Source organism: Sciurus vulgaris, assembly GCF_902686455.1.
Source record: "Sciurus vulgaris genome assembly, chromosome: 2".
Taxonomy (NCBI): Eukaryota; Metazoa; Chordata; class Mammalia; order Rodentia; family Sciuridae; genus Sciurus; species Sciurus vulgaris.
In genome coordinates, this window is record NC_136462.1 from 28,158,019 (window position 1) to 28,175,963 (window position 17,945).

Below are 17,945 nucleotides of genomic sequence, written 5' to 3' on the forward strand. Positions count from 1 at the left end.
TCTTTCATATTCCTAACCACAGAAGACTGTACACATTTAGAAATAAAAATAGTTTTTACCTTTGTTGATTACAACGAGGAAGCACAAAATTAGTTTATCACTTATAAACAAAAGTTGATATTGGGAAGCTAAGACCTGGTTTTGTTTCTTTCCTACTTAAAATTTATTCATCCAGTAGTTTTATAAGAAGTATGTTTTCATCTAATTTTTATATACTGAAAATAAATACGATGAAGTTTATGGCTTCCATCATCATTCCAAAATCTATGGTTTTTCAGGCTTAATTTCTTCATTAGATAATAATGCATTTAACAAATATTTAAAATTATTTTAAAATGTAGAAAAACAGAAAGAAAACTGTCACTCTTAGATCCACTGCCCGAGACATCTTTGCTTTTACTATCTACCCCCCACCCCCCGTCTAGCATCTTTTCCTTGAGCGAAAGTAGTACATATGCCACCATATGTAATTACGAGTTCTGAATCTGGTGGTAAACAGAACTGAAGGAGAAGCTCTTCAGGGAAATCTCTCTTATCCAACTCCAAAATTATTCCATTAAGTTAAGGGAAGGGATAATGAAGGAGTTTTTCAGTTTCATTCAGATGGTGCCGTCAAAGAAGGCAACAACCTCTCCAGCCTACAGGTTCATCAAGGTGATGAGTACAATCACGTATACTTGGCTGAGATCATGAGCTTCCTCAGGCCTCTGCTGAGTTGGGGGCTGGGCCTCAGAGAAGTCCACCCATCTTTTTAAGACTTACAGTTCTTAGAGCTAAAAATGATTCATCTTGAGGTGGACGAAGTATCTTTCAGAGCAAATTTTTTTAAAGAATATTCTTAAGCCTTATATCTCTAAGAATGTCTTTCTGCTGCCTTTTCACATGAAATATATCTTTACTACGTAAATTTCAGGATGAGGTGAGAGAGCAACTCCTTTCCTCTCACAACTTTACAGACAAAGCCAAGCATGGTGGCATATGCCTGTAATCATAGCAATTCAGGAGGCTGAAGGAGGAGGATCACAAGTTTCAGGTTAGCCTCAGCAATTCAGATCCCATCTCAAAATAAAAATAAAAAGAGCTAGAGATGTAGCTCAGGGGTAAAGCATCTCTGGACTCAATCCCTTGTACCAAAAAAACAAAAACAAGAAGAACGAAAATAAAAACACCTCTACAGGCAAATGTAGCCCCTCACATTGAATGTAGCTCCTCACATTTAGTGCTATAAGGACAAATGCCAGTCTATTTTCATTCTTTTTAAGATTCTTCTTTAGACTTGCCCCAGTCCCACCACCAAGGCAGAATGTCAAACTATTGACAGATATGTTCAGGCAGAGGTCTCTTTTCATTAGTTTTTCCTTTCAATCATTGAGCTTAACTTCTTCAACATTTCTCTTCAGTTCATTCTTTTAAATTCTTTTCCAGTACTTTGGTTTCTTCCTTGGGAATATTTACTTACTTAGACTGGGCCTCTATTCTCCATCCTTCAGACCTGATTTTCTCTCATTTTTATCACCTCCCTCTGCATTTTGGGAGGGCTTCCAAAGTTTACCACATCATCAACTTAATTTTCTGCAGAGTGATTTGTCTTTCATTTAATATTGTAATTATATCTTAAATTTCCCTATAATCTTTTCTCCCAAACCACTGGATTTCTGAATAGCCATTTGTCTCTCCTACAACTTACTGATCCTGTTTCAACATGATCATATCTTTTTATATCCCAATGAAGATTTTTCAAAGTATTCTTCTGGTTCCCATTGACAATCACCTTCAAAGATTTGTTCTTCGTCTGAAATTTCAGAATGCTGTTCCCTTGCTTATTCTGCAGAATGTGTTCAAAGACCTCTCTGTATTTGCCAACAAAAAGGGTGCACAGATTATTCTTGATTCCATTCTCTACTCCCTCAGACACGGGTAACATGCTCTTCTCAGATCTACAACTGGCTGAGACATTAACCTAATTCTCAGTGTTGCTAGTCAGCTTTTACCTTACAGAGGTATGCCAGACTATGACAGGAACTTCTCCTAACCCTCCCTGTCTGATTCTGACTCCACTTCAGGAGTTTGCAATAAATGGAGATATATAAAATACTATAATCCCAAAATTAGTACAACCACTACAGAAATCAATATGGAGGTTCCTCAAAAAACTAGGACTGGAACTACCATATGACCTAGTTATATGACTCCTCAGTATTTACTCTAAAGAATAAATATTATCATACATAATAATTCCTAAAAGACAAAACTATGGAACCAGCCCAGGTATCTGTCAATGGATTAATGGATAGTGAAAATGTGATATATATACACAATGGAGTTTATTCAGTCATAAAGAAGAATGAAATTATGTCATTTATAGGAAAATGGGTGGAATTTGAGAGCATTATGTTAAGCAGGAAGTCAAGGAATATAAATATATTCCCTCATATGTGGAAGCTAGAGAAGAAAAAGGAAAAGAAAGGTGAGGGGCGGGTCTCATGGAAATTGAAGGGAGTAGAGTAGAAGAAAGGGAATACCGGGAAGAAAGAGGACAGGGAAGGGGAAGTTCTGGGAAACATTAACCAAATTATATCGTTATGCCATGAGCATTATGAATATATAATAACAAATAATAAATCTATTATGTATACTTATAGTGCACCAATAAAAATATGGAAAAATAAATAAATGAATAAATAAAACATTATATTCTCCATATTCACTACAAAGAGGGTTTTTTCCCTTCTCTGGCCAGGTCAATAGTAAACTTTATTCTTGGACTCAATATCCCAAAACTCAATACCCTGAAGCTGCTTGCTATACCCAAACACAAACATACACAAAGAAAACATTAAACTTCCCTACTCAAGGTATTCTGGGAGTCACAGCCTCTAAACAGAAACTAAAAGACACAGATTGGGAAGTGAAGGATGGCACAAAAGCGTGCTACCGGATTTTCTGACTGAGACAGGCCTTGCATTTGTGAACCAAAGGCTGTCTGTGGAGAAGGACGCAGGGTCTCGCACCTTCAGGGCAGACTCCGCACTGCCAACATCAGCCTCTAACTAATTTTTCAGTGCAGTCCTATCAGCTAGTAATGGGTCAAGTAGTACTAGGTTTATGGTGATGTGAATGTGCAAATGTTTCATTTTTATTTTTTTATAAGTCCTGTCTGTAGGAGAAAGCTGAGGTTACTCATCAAGTGCCTGTTAAGAAGTCACAAAGGTGGGAATAAGTTGTGACTGTTAAGAATTACAGGATCTTGTGTTGCAAGGGTCCTGAGACGTGTTTCAGTTCAGCCTCTACAGTAACACTAAGGGGTCCTCAGGCCCATGCTTGACTCCCTCCAGTGATCTAGAACTCACACTTGGTAAAACAGTTCCTTTTGTTTTTACAGGGTTCTAATTTTCAGAATGTTATATTTTGTACTGAGGCAACATTTAAACTCTATGTACTTTTTATCACTGAGTCCTAGTCCTCTGGAATAATCCTAACATTTCTTCCAAGAGGGAAACCCTTTCAAGGGATAGACCTTTTTTCTCAAGAGAGACTTTCAAATACAGTAGTAGTATACCACTTCCCAAGTTGTCTTTTTCAGATGTTCCTAAGGATATACTAGCAGAACGCTGATTAAATCTAAATAAGCACACTAAACTAGCTATTCAATACTCTGAAATGAATACTACCACTAGCAACAATGGTAAATACACTCTTGGTCAGCACCCTTATTTACAGAAAAGAAAACAGAACATCTTCAACCTACCACATATATTTTTTTCCACAGCTCCAGGAACCCCTGATTAATGACCTCCACTTGCAAAGGAGGCTACTTACCTTAACCATGAAATAATGAATGTTATTGATCCAACAAGCTACTGCTATAGAGTGTTATTGATCACCCAATCTTTGGTTAAAATGGTCCTCATTTAGCAATTTCACTGTCACAAACACTTGGAGCAAAGCATACTCATAATTAAAGAGTTTGGGGGAGTTAAAGTGAGAGGTGATGGACAGAGATCTCAGCTTTCTCCCATTTATTCTAGCTTCTGAGCTATTGTTTGTGTCAGAAGGGATATTGATTTTCTATAAAAATAAGAAAACAAGAGGCACCAAGGGGCCGCAGAAGGTCAGCTTGGGCTGTAGAAGGAGGGGGGAGGTTTAGCACTCTATCTCTGTCACTCGCCTTCCAAGAGAGGGGAATATTTTCTTTCCTGTGAGATTGGCCTCTAATACATCACCTAAGGAAGGCTTCTGAATGTGACTTCAGGCCATCACCCAACCAATGCACTTAAGAAAGGAAAAGAAGGTAAACTACATTTAAGGAAAACAAGTAATATGTTAGTGAAGAACAGAGCAAAAATAGACGTTAGTCACCTAATTAATAGTTGCTATACAGACAATTTGAGTAAGGATTAGTAAAAAATGTTTTAAGAGTCATTCCATTTTAAGGTACTCACAAACATAAATACACCAAAAAAGATTCAAAGAATAATTTGATCTTTAGGCAAGCATGAAAAAAAAAAGAAACCTATTATATCATAACCACTTTCAATTCCTCAGAACCCATGAGGAATTGGTTGATACAGAAATGAAGGGAGAACAGAAAGAGAAAAGTAAACACATCAAATATCCCCCAACTTTATATATAAACTTAAAACTACTCTATGTTTAAAGGGAATTTAAGGGAATCAGAAATAAGCTGATTAAGATGGACATTTTCAAATCTAAAACACCTAACATATATTTTTTTGAAAACTCTACCTACTGACCAAGCCAATGCTAATCTTTATGATCAACTTCATCTTAATAATTTCACAAAGTCAATCATGACTCTGACAACCCTCAACATCACTAATAAAAAGCAAAGTTCAACGCTTTGATCTTTATGTAAATTAACTGTGGCACATTTAAGAAGAGTTGTTAAAGAATAAGCAGAGGGTTCTTGAAAGTATTTCTTTTAATGCTAGAGGAAAAAAAGTAGGAAATTTTTGACAGAATCAACTCATCAAGACAAAATAATCATATCCAAATCATAAACTATTTTCTACTTACATGCTAATGCTAGTCCTGTTTAGCTGGGCAGGGGTTATAGCTCAGTGGTAGAAGAACCCTTGCCTAGCATTCACAAAGCCCTAAGTTCAATCCTCAGCACCACAAAAAAAATATTAATAATAATAATTGAGGGCAGCTTGAAAATGAAAAGATTTTAGCTCCACTCTACTGCTGAAGAGAAGCTGAATATAATAAGAAATTAAAGAATAAGAAAGAATCACCCCTCTTTCCCTACAGAATGGATTTGGGGGGGGAAATACAAAGCACTTCTGTTTTTTTAACTATAGATAGAAGGAGACAAGTCAAGGGGAATTTTGGCATCTTAAATAATTAGAAGATTTAAAAGAGTTTTTCTCAGATCATGTCTGCTAAAACTCTACCCATTATTCCTGCATAGCTACAAGCACTCTGGCATCTGTACCACTGAAAGAACTCTGAAGTCACGGACCAGGGAGATGGCCCAAAAGGGAGAATGAATTAATTTGAAGAGAGTAAGAATTTCATAAGAACTCCTGTCTACTTCAATTTCTCCGGCTCTCAGATGACTAGAATTTATATTATCACAACCTGACCACAGTTGATGATCCAGGGTCAGAGAAAGACTGAAGGATCTCATTGTTAGACCACAGGCTCTGCATTTGAAGCCATATCATAGAGCAGACAGAGTTAAAAGTATCTAACACATATAATTATTTCACAGAGTAACAAGAAATTCAATAGCCAAAAGACTATTTTTTAAACCACCCTTTTCCTTTTTTGCAGCACTGGGGTAAAATCGCCATTTTCGATAGTAAGAAGATTACAAGTTATAATATGCTTCATATTAGGACAAACTTGAATATCTCAACAGAGTTTCAATATCATGAAAGGCTGTAAGTTGACTAAGCAGTTCTTGTTTGATTAAAAATGACATGAAAAGCCAGGAGCAGAGGCACAGGCCTTTATTCCCAGCTTATTCAAGACTGAGGCAGGAGGAGAGGCAAGTTCGAGGTAACTTAGCAAGACTCTGAGTCAAAATAAAAAAATAAAAAGATCTGGGGATGTAGCTCAATGGTAGAGCACTTGTCTTACGTGGGTGAGGTCCTGGGTTCAAATTCCCAGGAGAAAAAAATGAAAAACAGGAAGAAAAATACCTTCATAATCCAAAAATATGCATCTAAATTGAGTAAATACAGCTAAAAAATTAGGGTTAGAGGAAAATGAGGAAAGTCAAACTCTAAGCCCAACTCAATGCAGTTAAACAGACTGACAAATATAAAGTGAGAAAAAGTTTGAAAGGTGGATCAAAACCACCCATAAAACATGGAGACAGACCTACATAGCTGCTTCACCTTAAGGTACTTGAGATTTACGTCTTTGTCTTTAAGACAAACTTCAGATGAAGCCAAATCCTAAGAAAGGTCATATGTTCTACAGTTATAAAAATTAACATGACACAGAAAAGGGTCATGGAAAAGGCACAAACTCAGAGGGCCACAAAACATGGTAAAATATGAGCTTTGAAATCAGGTTTGATTCTCCGTTTTGGCAGTGGGTGACCTTGGGCAAATTATCTAAACACTTAATCTCAGTTTCCTCTTCCATAAAATACAAATAGTTCAATTTTACTATACAGTAGAACTGTGAACAGTGAAGAGAAATATTCACAAAGCATGAAGTACAGTGCTTGCCACACAAAGTTATTGCTTAATAAATGTTAACCAATATTAACAGGGATAGAAACAAAGGTCTCAACCTGGAGAACTCAACCCATTTGGGTTGATACAATGAAGACAGTAAGTATCAAAGTAGAGATGTTAAATATCCTGCAGTGCACCACAAAGAACCGTCACACCCGAAGGCCAGTAGTATTCTCATTGAGAAGCAGATATCGCAGATTAATATTAAAGTAGCAAGGTGGAGAGTATTAATGTTCCTACAACTATCTGAAATACAGGAAAATAAAGTTACCAAAAAACACACCAACCTTTTAAGCATGTACCAATGGAAACAAATTTCTTAGCTTGACATATTTAATCTAAGACTAATGGAACTCAGCACTATTATTTTCAAAGCCCACCATGTGTTTAGACAACCTAAACGTCTGCTATAAAAAATTGTACTCCATATAGTCAAATTATAAGCAGAGCCTAGAATTACACCCCAGGAATACCTAAAACCATGATCTTTAAAGGGGAAAAGCAGCAAACCAGGAACATTTATAAAGTGCGTTTGCCTGGCACCTGTGCATTTTCCCACATGCACATACATACTCCAGCCTTTGCTGAGACTCTGGAGCTAAAGGACAGTGTCTATGTATGAACTATGTGGCATAAACAGCAGCCATGCAAGGGAGCTCACCATTCTGACATGTTCTCATCAGAGCCCTGTTTTTGTTCATCTGCTTCACACTCCATTCTTTCTTTCCTTCCTGTTTTGCTTAGGAAAGTCCTATTTTCTGCTGATTCACACAACCCATGGCTTGATGAGGTCCAGGGCGCATTCTCCTTCCAGCGGGACAGACGCTGCTTCTTAGCAGACTTGAACCTGCAGCCTCTCTCATAGCTCCAATCTGATACCTTCAGCTTCTGCTGAAGGCTGGCAGCCACCTCTGATGTCACTCGTTTCACCTTCCGCCGGCGCCTGAGTGGTCGACAAGGTGCATTTTCAGTAAAGGAGTCGGATTCATGCCAAGAATGTTGCTTACTCTTAACTAGGGCATTGAGAGCTGGGTGCCGTTTGGCTACCATTGTGTCATCAGAGTCACTGAAATTGGTAACTGGGGCCACTTCTCGACAATCCTTAATGGCCTCATCCAGACTTGACTCAGAGGCCTCACTGTAGCAGCAAGCATGTTCTGCCAGGTGAGCAAAGTCAGACCGGCGCTTCCGGCCCCTGCGCTTCCGGAGCTGCCGCCTCTGCTGCCGAGGGCTCAGGGCCATCTCCTCCCACAGTTCACCAAGTTTATTCTGCTCTGATGTCTGCTCCAAGGCTGAGGCTAAATCGTGTACCAGCTCATCCATGAGGCCACATCTGCAAAAAAAAAAAAAGTTCAAAATTGAAAAAAAGAAAATAAAGTCTGAATAGGGATCTGTTGTTTTCAAATAACTTATAAAACAGATTATAGAAATTCAGAGTCCCACCTATATATAAAGAATAAAGATACCTTTCATCTAGCTATATTTAAGACTCAGTTCCTACCATTCATGCTCCTTTAAGGCATTAAAAATAGGTGTTTGCTTTTGTTAAATGCCAAGTCAACATGTTCTTAAATACAAAAACTTAGTTACTCACCAAATAGCAACTGGGATAATAGCAAAAACAAGCAAAGTCAGGGGACTAGCTCTCTCTCTCCTTTCTCCCCAATTAAATTTGTCACTGAATTATCTGTTAAAGAGATCCAAAAAGATTAGAAAATGTTTCATCAGATAGGAACAGAACAACACACAACTTTAAAACCATGGTACAATTGGGAGAACAAGGGTGGGACTCAGTCCCACCAAGATGTTGAGAATGGATAAGTACTGCTCTGTGGTCTGGGAACACTGCTGAGGATGCATGTGGCAAGAATAGAGAAAGAACCTGGCGACACTTCAAGAAGACCATTTGTAGTTTCAGTGAACCAAGAAGTTGTAGTGACCCAGGTTTTTACTCAGAACAGAAAAAAAGAACCTAAGTTTGGTACCATTCTGGTACCAAATGCCATCTGGAAGCTACGGTATAAAACTTACAGACGTCGTATTTTTTACTATCTAGCAACTCTTAGGCTCCATTTCTCATCCTGATCATCCTAATTATGTGCTTCAATGCCACACAATCACACAAAAATGGGAAAATGAAATGACAGGGATACAGAAGAGTCTCCTAAAATTTTTAGTTAACTGCTTTCCAAAATTTCCTGCTTTTCTTCTCATTCTTGTCAAACTATCAGAGGCAAATCTTTCAAGGGATGAGAGTAGCAGAGGCAATTTTCAAAATTGCCTCTTAACATGGAATGTTTACTGTAATCCATACAACTCCTAATTAAATATATATTAAATTAGCACTTTCTCCTAGCCCTTGTTAAGCCTGAAGTATTTCAAGACCATAATTAGAGCTTAAAACTCTGTGTGGCATCACTCTCAGACCATATTTCCATTCATGCAGTTTATATTTTCCCAAAAGGCTTTCTAAAACCTATTCTTCATTCCCTTCTTATTTGGACAAATGGCCAAAGAATTCAAAGGCGGGAAAAGTCTTCTGGTTTATATGACACATCTGTGGGAGGAAGGTAATTCCAAAACTACCACCCAGACAAAACTTCTCAAAGTGTCAAAAGCCACACACATATAAAGGCCATATACTTTCAAGCAATAAATTGTTTTAAACACCATGATTGGGATTTGGAAGACGACTGCCCCTACAATGAAAACAAACAAATGGGAAAAGCACATCTAAATCTCGATCCCTAATAAAGAACTACTGCTTTAAAAACAGGCAAAACTGAGCAAATTTAAACGTGGAATAGTCGAAGGCTTGTACAGAATCCTACCCTACCTCAAGGGTTGCAATTCAAATGCAGGTAATAGAAGAACCCTGAGACTCCCACACCTCCAATCGCGCTCAGGTGCCCAAGAGGACCCCGGGTCCAGGCACGCCCCGGGCAGAAGTAAGCCATCCAAGTCACACAGAGGAAGCTAGTGGACAGCAAGTTGGAAGAGGGCCAAGTGCTGAGACCAAGGGGTGGGAGGTGGGAGGCAGGAAGGTAACTTCTCATTTCGACCTGGGACAGTGGAGTCGGCCTCCTAGGGCACAAAGTGACAAACAGCAAGTCCTGGCGACTGTGCTCCCTCCGACATCGAGGGTCGCAATAGAACCACAAATGTGAGAAAAACCGTGTTTAGGACTCTCCACCATGCCCCGGCCCGGCCCCGCGGGCTTGGGCGACCACGGCTTGGAACACCAAGCCCACGCTGTCGCCGGCCCAACAGAAACAGAAAGGAGAGCGAAGAGAGGGGCCTGTTGCCCGGAGGCGCCGACCCTCATCGCCCGGAATGGGGCGATGGGCCCTGAAAAGCAAGGCCCCACCATCCTTGCGCCTCCCGCCGGCCACCGCGGCCCCCTGGCGCCCTTAGCCGCCCAGTCGCATCCCAGAGCCCCGATCCCCTCCGTCGCTAGCCCGGTACCCCACCCCTCTCAGCCCACTCCTCCCCCTCACCGGCTGCCACAGCCACCTCCAACGGGCGCCGCTTTTCGGGCCGAGTCTCCCCGCCGGGGTTTCCCTCTCTGACCTCATTTCCGGTCTGGGCCGGAGGGGTGGGGCGAGGGCGTGGTGGGAGGGGCTGCCTGCTGGAAGGCCCGCCCCGACCCGCGCTTCCGTCCCTCGGCCGCGCCCACTTCCGCCCTTCGGTGGGCGGGGCCCCGGGGAAGGTGGGAGGTGGGGCAGGAAGCAAAGAAGTGGGCAAATAGGGTCGGCTGGTGGAACGGGCGTACGGATGGACCGGCGGGCGACGCCTCCGGGAAGACTCTGAGAGCTGGCCTGGTCTCTCAGGGGCTGCAGAAGGTTGCGTGCCCAGGGTTTGTGCGGTTGAGAGGCGATGGATCTTCGTTGTTAACCGTAAATGTTAGTACAGCCTTTGGGAGGGAGCGATTTTGCATTGAATTACGCAGCGTTAAGAATACTTGTCTTGAGCAATAAAACAAATATTGAATTATAGTAAAGTATAAAAGAAATATTCATAATTCCATACGAATTTAAGTACGTGAAAAAGTACATGGGAAGGAGAAATCTCCAAAGTCATTTATGTAGCTACCCCACCCTGAAGCATAACTCCCAACTCCTTAGGTGTGAGCTTTGCACAGTGACTTCTTCCAACGGGTACAGTGTGGAAAAGCAGCAATAATGAGTAACTTTACCTTGGAGAACCTTGACAAACACTCTCACTTAGGTGATCGAGGTTAATGTCAGCAGTGCTAAATCATCGCTAGTGAAGGAACTTGATATCTGATGAGAATGGCACTTTATGGCACTTCCCTTCCGCGACCCATAACCCCAACCTAATCACAAGCTGAAAAAAAAAAAAAAAAAAAAAATCAAACAAACCTCACCTGAGGGACAGCCTACAGAATGCCTGAGTATTTCTCAAAATTTAAGATCTTCAAAGACAAGGAAAGTCTTAGAAACTGTCACAGCCAAGTGGAGCCTGAGGAGACATGACAAGTAATTAATTCTACTTTAGACGTGCTGAACTTTTGACTCCCACAGGACAGACGTATGGAAATATTCAACAGGGGTCCACCCTCTTTTCTACTTAAGTGAAAATTCTCTCCCACAAATCACATCAGTTCCCATGATGTCAGTCATCTCCATCAGCACTGAAAGTTCCCAAATTTCTTGAAATTCTGCTTTGATTATCTGGTCTCAGCTAGATGTCTCCATTTTGTGCTCCACCAGCCTCTCCAAAATTCATCAACATAAAGCTCAGTTTCTACTACAGTTCCTTATCAGATCTGCCCCTTCTCTGTTCCCTGTTTGAGAAACTTCACCACCGCCATGCAATGAGAAAATTCAAAACCAATTTTAAAAGATTCCTGCTTCTTCCTTATTCCCCTTTATTTAGTTCAATGCTAAGCCTAAGCTCACAGACCCTCTCCTACCATCCTTTTTTTTTTTTTTTTTTTTTTTTTTTTTTTTTTTTTTTTTTTTGTCTGCCCTTGGCCTCATCTGGAAAAGCAAACACTCTTCTGGATGATACAGCAACCTTAGGGGTCTTTCCACTTGTGGTTGTTCCCAGAAAAGACATTCTCCAAAAGCTTGCTAAACACAATCTGGATCATGTCACTTTGTCCTTCTTCTTTTGTTCTTCTTTTGATCATGCCACTTGAACACCCTTGGACACCTTGGCTCAGTGCTAATGTCACCTCCATGAAGACTTCCTCTTACTTGCCAGTCCTCTGACAATCTCTCTCTCTTTCTCTCTCTCTCTCTCTCAGCACTTGCCAGAATCTTCACTACAGCACTTTCTTCATTCAACTTTGAATTAGAGGCAATTACACGCAAGTTTGTCTCCTCAACGTAATCACTCATCCAACAGATATTTTCTGAGCACCTACCACACATCTGGCCCAGTGCTAAGCTCTAGCAGAGCTTCCTCCGTCGCACCAGGGGCCCTGTTCTATCGCTTTCTCACCAGTGCCAGACACAGTTCTTTGCACATGGCTCAGTAAATCAAAAAACTAAATGCTTGTTTATTAAATGCTGGGTCAGGAAATTAGAAGTACTTGCCTCGATCCTAATTTTAATGAAAGCTGCACCTTCATGGGAAGTGGAAGCCATGGGCAGAGCTACTTGACAGAAGAGGGTGGAAAGAGAAGAAGTCTGCAAGAGATGGAGGACAGGGGCTGGGGAGATAGCTCAGTTGGTGGAGTGCTCGACTCGCAAGCACAAGGCCCTGGGTTTGATCCCCAGCACCACACACACAAAAAAAAAAAAAAAAGAGAGAGAGAGAGAGAGAGAGAGAGAGAGAGAGAGATGGAGGACATGGCTCAAAAGGAAGAGGGAATTTGAAGATAACCATGGTATAAAATCCAGAGGAGGAGAGATTTAAGAAAAAGACCAAAAGGATCATTGGGAATAAGTAGCTCAAAGAAAAGGCCAACACATCGGCCATTGGGAGGCCACCGATGAGTTTGAGCAGACTGCTAGCAGGCCACTGTGGAGGAGGGAGGTGAGCACTGACCAGCTGTATCTAGAAATGGCTGCATAGCTTCTGTACCTTCAACTCCTGGTCTGTCATATGGGGACTGTCTGGCACACACATCTCTCTTGGTTGGGAATACAATAACGACCGCAAATAATGTAGCAGAGAACCTGATGCAAATGAACCGCCCCAAAAGTGTTTATAGTTACTGAGAAGAGAAGATTGGAGTAGCTGAGGCAATCGGTTGATGTGGAAAACTCCCAGCTCACGGGAGGAAATAATAGCTTTCTCCCTCCTCCCTCCTCCCCACCATAAAAGATTTTTAAATTAGTTAATAGAAATTTTCTGTTGCTCTATTAGATTCCCTGCACTTGTAACAAACCTAAAGTCCTCTCCATGGCTTGGATAACAAAATGTCTGCCCCCTGACTACCTCTCATCTTCACCCTCTTCCCCATGAGCTTGGTGGGTTCACAGTACCAGCCCACCAAGTTCTCTTTTCCCAACCACCTCAGGGCCTTGACATGTGCCCTGCACCTCTGAGTATCCTTGAGCTCTTGTCTAAAATGTCACCTCCACAGAAAGGCCTTTCCTAATAGGATCTAAAGTACTTTCCATCCCATCGCTTTGTATCTTAAGTCATTCTGTGCTGCTGTAACAAAATACCACTGACTAGTTAATATATAAAGAGGAGAATTTTTTTTCTTCACAATTTTGAAGACTGGGAAATCCAAAATCAAGGTTCTGGAAGATTGGGTTGTCTGATGAGGCCTACTCTCTGCTTCTAAAATAGCAGCTTGTTGCTGTATCTTCCAGAGGGGGGAAGAGCATGTCTCTACATGGCAGAAGGTGAACAGATGAGCGAGCCAAAAACTCTGAGCTGCAGAACACCACTATTCTATGGGCTTAATCCCATTCATAAGGGGGCATCTTCATGACCTAATCACTTTAAAATTGTCCACCTTCTAAGACCATGACAGTGGCCGTTAAGTTTCAACACTGGATTTTGAAGGAGATACATTCAACCATAGCAGCTTGTTACTTGCCTGTGGCACAGATCACACCCAGCATTGTCTCAATGGTATTTGCTTATTTGTAGCCTGTTGCCTCCCACCACCATGTAGTTTCCTAGTAATAGGGACATTGCTATCCTTAAAAAGACCTTTGATCGCCAGGCACAGTGGTGCATGTCTGTAATCCCAGCGGCTTGGGAGGATGAGGCAGGAGGATTGCTAGTTCAAAGCCAGCCTCAGGAAGTTAGTGAGGGCCTAAGCAACTCAGCAAGACCTTGTCTCTAAATAAAATCTAAAAAGAAACTGGGGATGTAACTCAGTAGTTAAGCGCCCCTGGGTCCAAACCATAGGGGAAAAAAAAAAAAAGACCTTTGATCCCTCTGGCACCTAAGAGTGCCTGTCACATAATAGGTGCTCAATAAACATTTGATGAATTCATTCCACATTCTGTCAGCTCCACAGTTTTGTTTTTCTTATTTTCCCCTTTTCCAGGCTCAGATTTTCTGTAAACGAATCCAAAACATCTTGGAATATTCCCAGAAATTCTTTCCAGCAGCCACTGAAGAGATGTTTCTAATAGAAGCAGCGTCTATCTATCAGGAGGGCAGGAATGTCAGCATTTATTTGGAAAATGAGTGACTATCAGCAATGTGCCCCCTCCCCTGCCCCGCACTCCTGGTCCCTCCTCTTTGGCTCTGTAGGAGCCGTCCAAGGATCTAGGGATGGGGACGCTGAGCACTCACTGACAGCGGTGGCAGCAGAAACAGAGTTCCTTCCAGTAGAGCGCAGGGTGGGAGGCCCGGCCGGGGTCCAGAGCACGCCAAGGGGCCAGTGGCAGCTGGCAGGTCTGCCAGACTCCTGGGCCACACTTCGCCCCTACCCTCCTCCACACTCTGTTGAATTGTGTTGAAGTAGCATTAATTAAAGTTCATAGGCCAGGCACATCAGGCCAAAGGCTCAACTTTTTTCTCCTTCCTTCCTTCCTTTCCTTTCCCTCCCTCTCTCCCTCCCCCCTTTCTCTTTCTCTCTCTCTCTCTCTCTCTCTCTCTCTCTCTCTCTCTCTCTCTCTTTCTTTCTTTTCCCCCATGGTACTGGGGATAGAACGCAGGGCCTGACGCATGCTCTACCTCTGAACTACATCCTCAGCCCTTTTTAAAATTTTTATTTTGAAATAGAGTCTCAACAAATTACCCAGGCCAACCTGACACTTGTGATTGTCCTGCCTTCGTCTCCCAGGTGCTGGGATTGCAGCTGTGCACCTCCACACCCAGCTTCTAAACTTACTGTTTCATTCGGTCTTCTCGACAACTGTTTGGACATAGGTGACTGTATTGGTCTCCTAGGCTCCTAGACCAAGTTACCACAAACTCTGTGGCTTAAAACAGCACAGACCGATTTTCTTGTCATCCTGTATGAAGTTAGTTGCAGCCTGACTGGTCTAAACTCCAAGCGTCAGTAGGGCTGCATTGCTTTCAGGAGTCTCTGGGGAGAGGCTCTAGCTCCTTGGCCTCTAGTTTCCAGAGAGCACTCACATCCTCATCCTGTGGCCCCTTCCTCCATCTTCAGAGCCCACAATGTGGAATCGCTCCAACCCTTCTTCTGTCCTCACATCTGTCTCTGACCACAGTTGGGAAAGGTTCTCAGCTTCCAGGAACCCATGTGCTTAGGGTGTGTCCACTTGGACACAGGATGACCATTCCCTCTCAAGGTCCTTAACCTCAATCACACTTGCAAAGTCACTTCTGCTGTGTCACATAGTCACAGATTCAGGGGGGCCATTATTCTGCCTACTACAATGTTTTCCCCATTTTGGAGATGAGAAAAGTGAAGCTTAGAGAGGTTAAGTTTACCTCAAGTCCCAACCAGGAAACGAAAGAGCCCAGACTGAAATTGAACCCAAGCTGACTCCATTGCCTTATGTCTGTCTGCTATATTCAGCTTTTCCTACCCTACCCTTCCTGTCACAACCGCTGTAGTGGACACTGTGGACTGTGTACCACCCCCTTCCTTCTTCCTTCCGGGATCTTCCCACTGTCTTACTCTGAGAGAGTTACCATGACAAACCTGCCACAGACTGGGAGGCTTAAACAAGAGGAATGTATTTCCTGAGTGTCCTGAACGGTGGAAGTTCAAGATCAAGTTGCTGGTAGGATTGGTCTCTTCCTGGGCCTCTCCGTGGTTTGTAGATGGTCACTTTCTGGCTGCCTCTTCACATGGATGACTCTGTGTAGGCATACGCATAGTGTCTTCTTATAAAGACACCAGTCAAATGGGATGAGGGCCCATCCTAACAGCTTCACTTGAACTCAGACACCTCTTTAAAGACTGTTTCCAAATTCAGCCTCTTTCTGAGGTCTTGGTTCTGAGGTTAGAGGTTCAACCTATGAATGTAAAGAGACCTGATTCATCCTTAGTACCCCAAGAGTCCATGTGCTTAGCGGCCATGACCCAACAGGGAGCAATAAGGTATGAGGAAAGAGTCACTGGCACCTTTTGAGAGAGAATCAAGGAGAATTCTCCTAGAGAGAATCACAGGAAGAGGCCAGGTCTTCTTCTCCTGGAAACTGTCATCCCTAGGTGTGATACCTTCTTGCCAGCATCCTGAGGATGTTTTCAACACTGAGGGTGGCAGCTCCGAGAGGTGGAAAGAACCCAGGTCCCTGAGGAGGTCACTGAGCCCAGATCACCCAACTCTTTAGGATCTATTCCAGAATGTTCTGTTATGCGACATACTAATTATCCTTACTGTTCAACTTTGAGTTGTGATTTTTCATACTTGAGGCCAAGAGTACCCTAGTTTTTCCACCTGCCCCACATCCAGGCCACCTCCCATATCCACCACCATCTTCTTTCTCGCCCACCCTCAGGACCTGAAGACACCACTTACCTGGGCAAAACCTGTAGGTCCACTACTCATGTCCCTCTTCCTGTCCCTTTGCAGAATTGAGAATGAAATACAAACCCAAACTTCAACTGCAGATACCCAAATCACCCTGCCATTAAAAGTTTGGAGGTAGTCCTAGAGATCAGTGTGTGGAAGAGGTGCTCAAAGGCACAGGAACATCTGGGTAGGTGGAGAGGGGCTGAAGTAACTGAGCACACGTCACTCACCTTTTCTGCCTGGATGAGCTTGTTTTTACCTGGACATCACTGGAAATCAAGAAGATCAAGAGAGCTGGGGAGATAGCTCAGTTGGTAGAGTGCTCGCCTCACAAGCACAAGTCCTGGGTTCGATCCCCAGCACCGCAAAAAAAAAAAAAAAAAAAAAAAAAAAAAAGATCAAGAAATGGGAGTGCTCGGGCTTCTAGGCCCAGACCATTCCACTCTGGGGGGCATGGAGGAAAGTGATCAGAGGACAGTTGGACCTGGCCTTGTGGATTGGCCAGAGGGGATGATGGAAGGGAAATTAGTCTTTATGAGACACCAGTATGCCAGGAAATACCCCAGAAACACACGGAAGATTAAGTTAAATGATAATAAAATGCAGCCATGCAATGCTTAACAACATTCTGAGAAAAGTGTCACTAGGCAATTTCTTCATTGTGCAGACCTCACAGAGAGCACTTACACAAACCCAGCTGGCATTGGCTGGTCACTAGATGTGGCTCCTGATGCTCTCACGAGATGTGGTGGACATGCGATGCATGAGGCTGACGTCAGTGCAACGGGGCATTCTGTTACCATTGCTATTGCATTGGGGTTTTGGGTTGCTTCGGTTTTGTACCGGTAATTGAACCCAAGAGGCACTTTACCACTGAGCTACATCCCCAGCCCTTTTTCTTCTTTGTTTTCAGACAGAATCTTGCTAAGTTGCTTGAGGGCTTCACAGAGTTGCTGAGGCTGGCCTAGAACTTGTGATCCTCCTGCCTCAGCCTTCCTTCACTGGGATTACAGATGTGCCCCACCACACCCAGCACAACATACTGTTTTACAACAAATCTTTTTATAAGTAGAGGCAATATACTCTAACAATAAATAATGCAGTTTAGTAAATACATAAACCAGTAATATTAGTTGTTTATGATCATTTAGTATTATATCCTGTACATAATTGTATGTGCTAAATTTTCTATGTGACCAGCAGTGCAGTAGCAGCACCACACTCACGAGTAATGCATGGTGCTCTGCCATTATGATGGCTATCATGTCCCTGGTTAATTGGAATTGTTCAGTTTCAGGCGAATCTTATAATTCCACCATTACCTACGTGGCCCATTGTTGACCAAAGCATCATTATT

The 17,945-nt window shown here is 42.4% G+C and overlaps 1 protein-coding gene and 1 long non-coding RNA gene across 12 annotated transcripts in view; both read right to left on the minus strand.

Annotated features, from left to right (window-relative positions):
* GPATCH2L (G-patch domain containing 2 like) overlaps nucleotides 1–10,720 on the minus strand; it is a 59,180-nt gene extending 48,460 nt beyond the window's left edge. For 2 of the 11 annotated variants that reach the window (XR_013761752.1, XM_079126575.1), the window contains exons 1-2: nucleotides 10,214–10,718; nucleotides 7,378–8,049 (exon numbers count right to left, since the gene is read on the minus strand). Coding sequence is in view for 9 of the 11 variants with exons in the window: in XM_079126575.1 (XP_078982701.1) it covers nucleotides 7,378–8,039 (662 nt within the window). In the remaining 2 variants the exon portion in view is untranslated. Of the gene's footprint in view, nucleotides 1–7,377; nucleotides 8,050–8,310; nucleotides 10,133–10,213 lie in introns of those variants that run through there. The other 9 variants (XM_079126578.1, XM_079126579.1, XR_013761753.1 and 6 more) reach the window with 8 other exon arrangements.
* Nucleotides 10,721–14,810: 4,090 nt separating this feature from the next.
* LOC306653773 lies at nucleotides 14,811–16,873 on the minus strand. The gene is made up of 3 exons (XR_013761790.1): nucleotides 16,595–16,873; nucleotides 16,198–16,308; nucleotides 14,811–16,088 (listed from the first exon to the last, which is right to left on the minus strand). It is a non-coding gene; the product is annotated as an uncharacterized lncRNA (long non-coding RNA).
* Nucleotides 16,874–17,945: the final 1,072 nt, after the last annotated feature.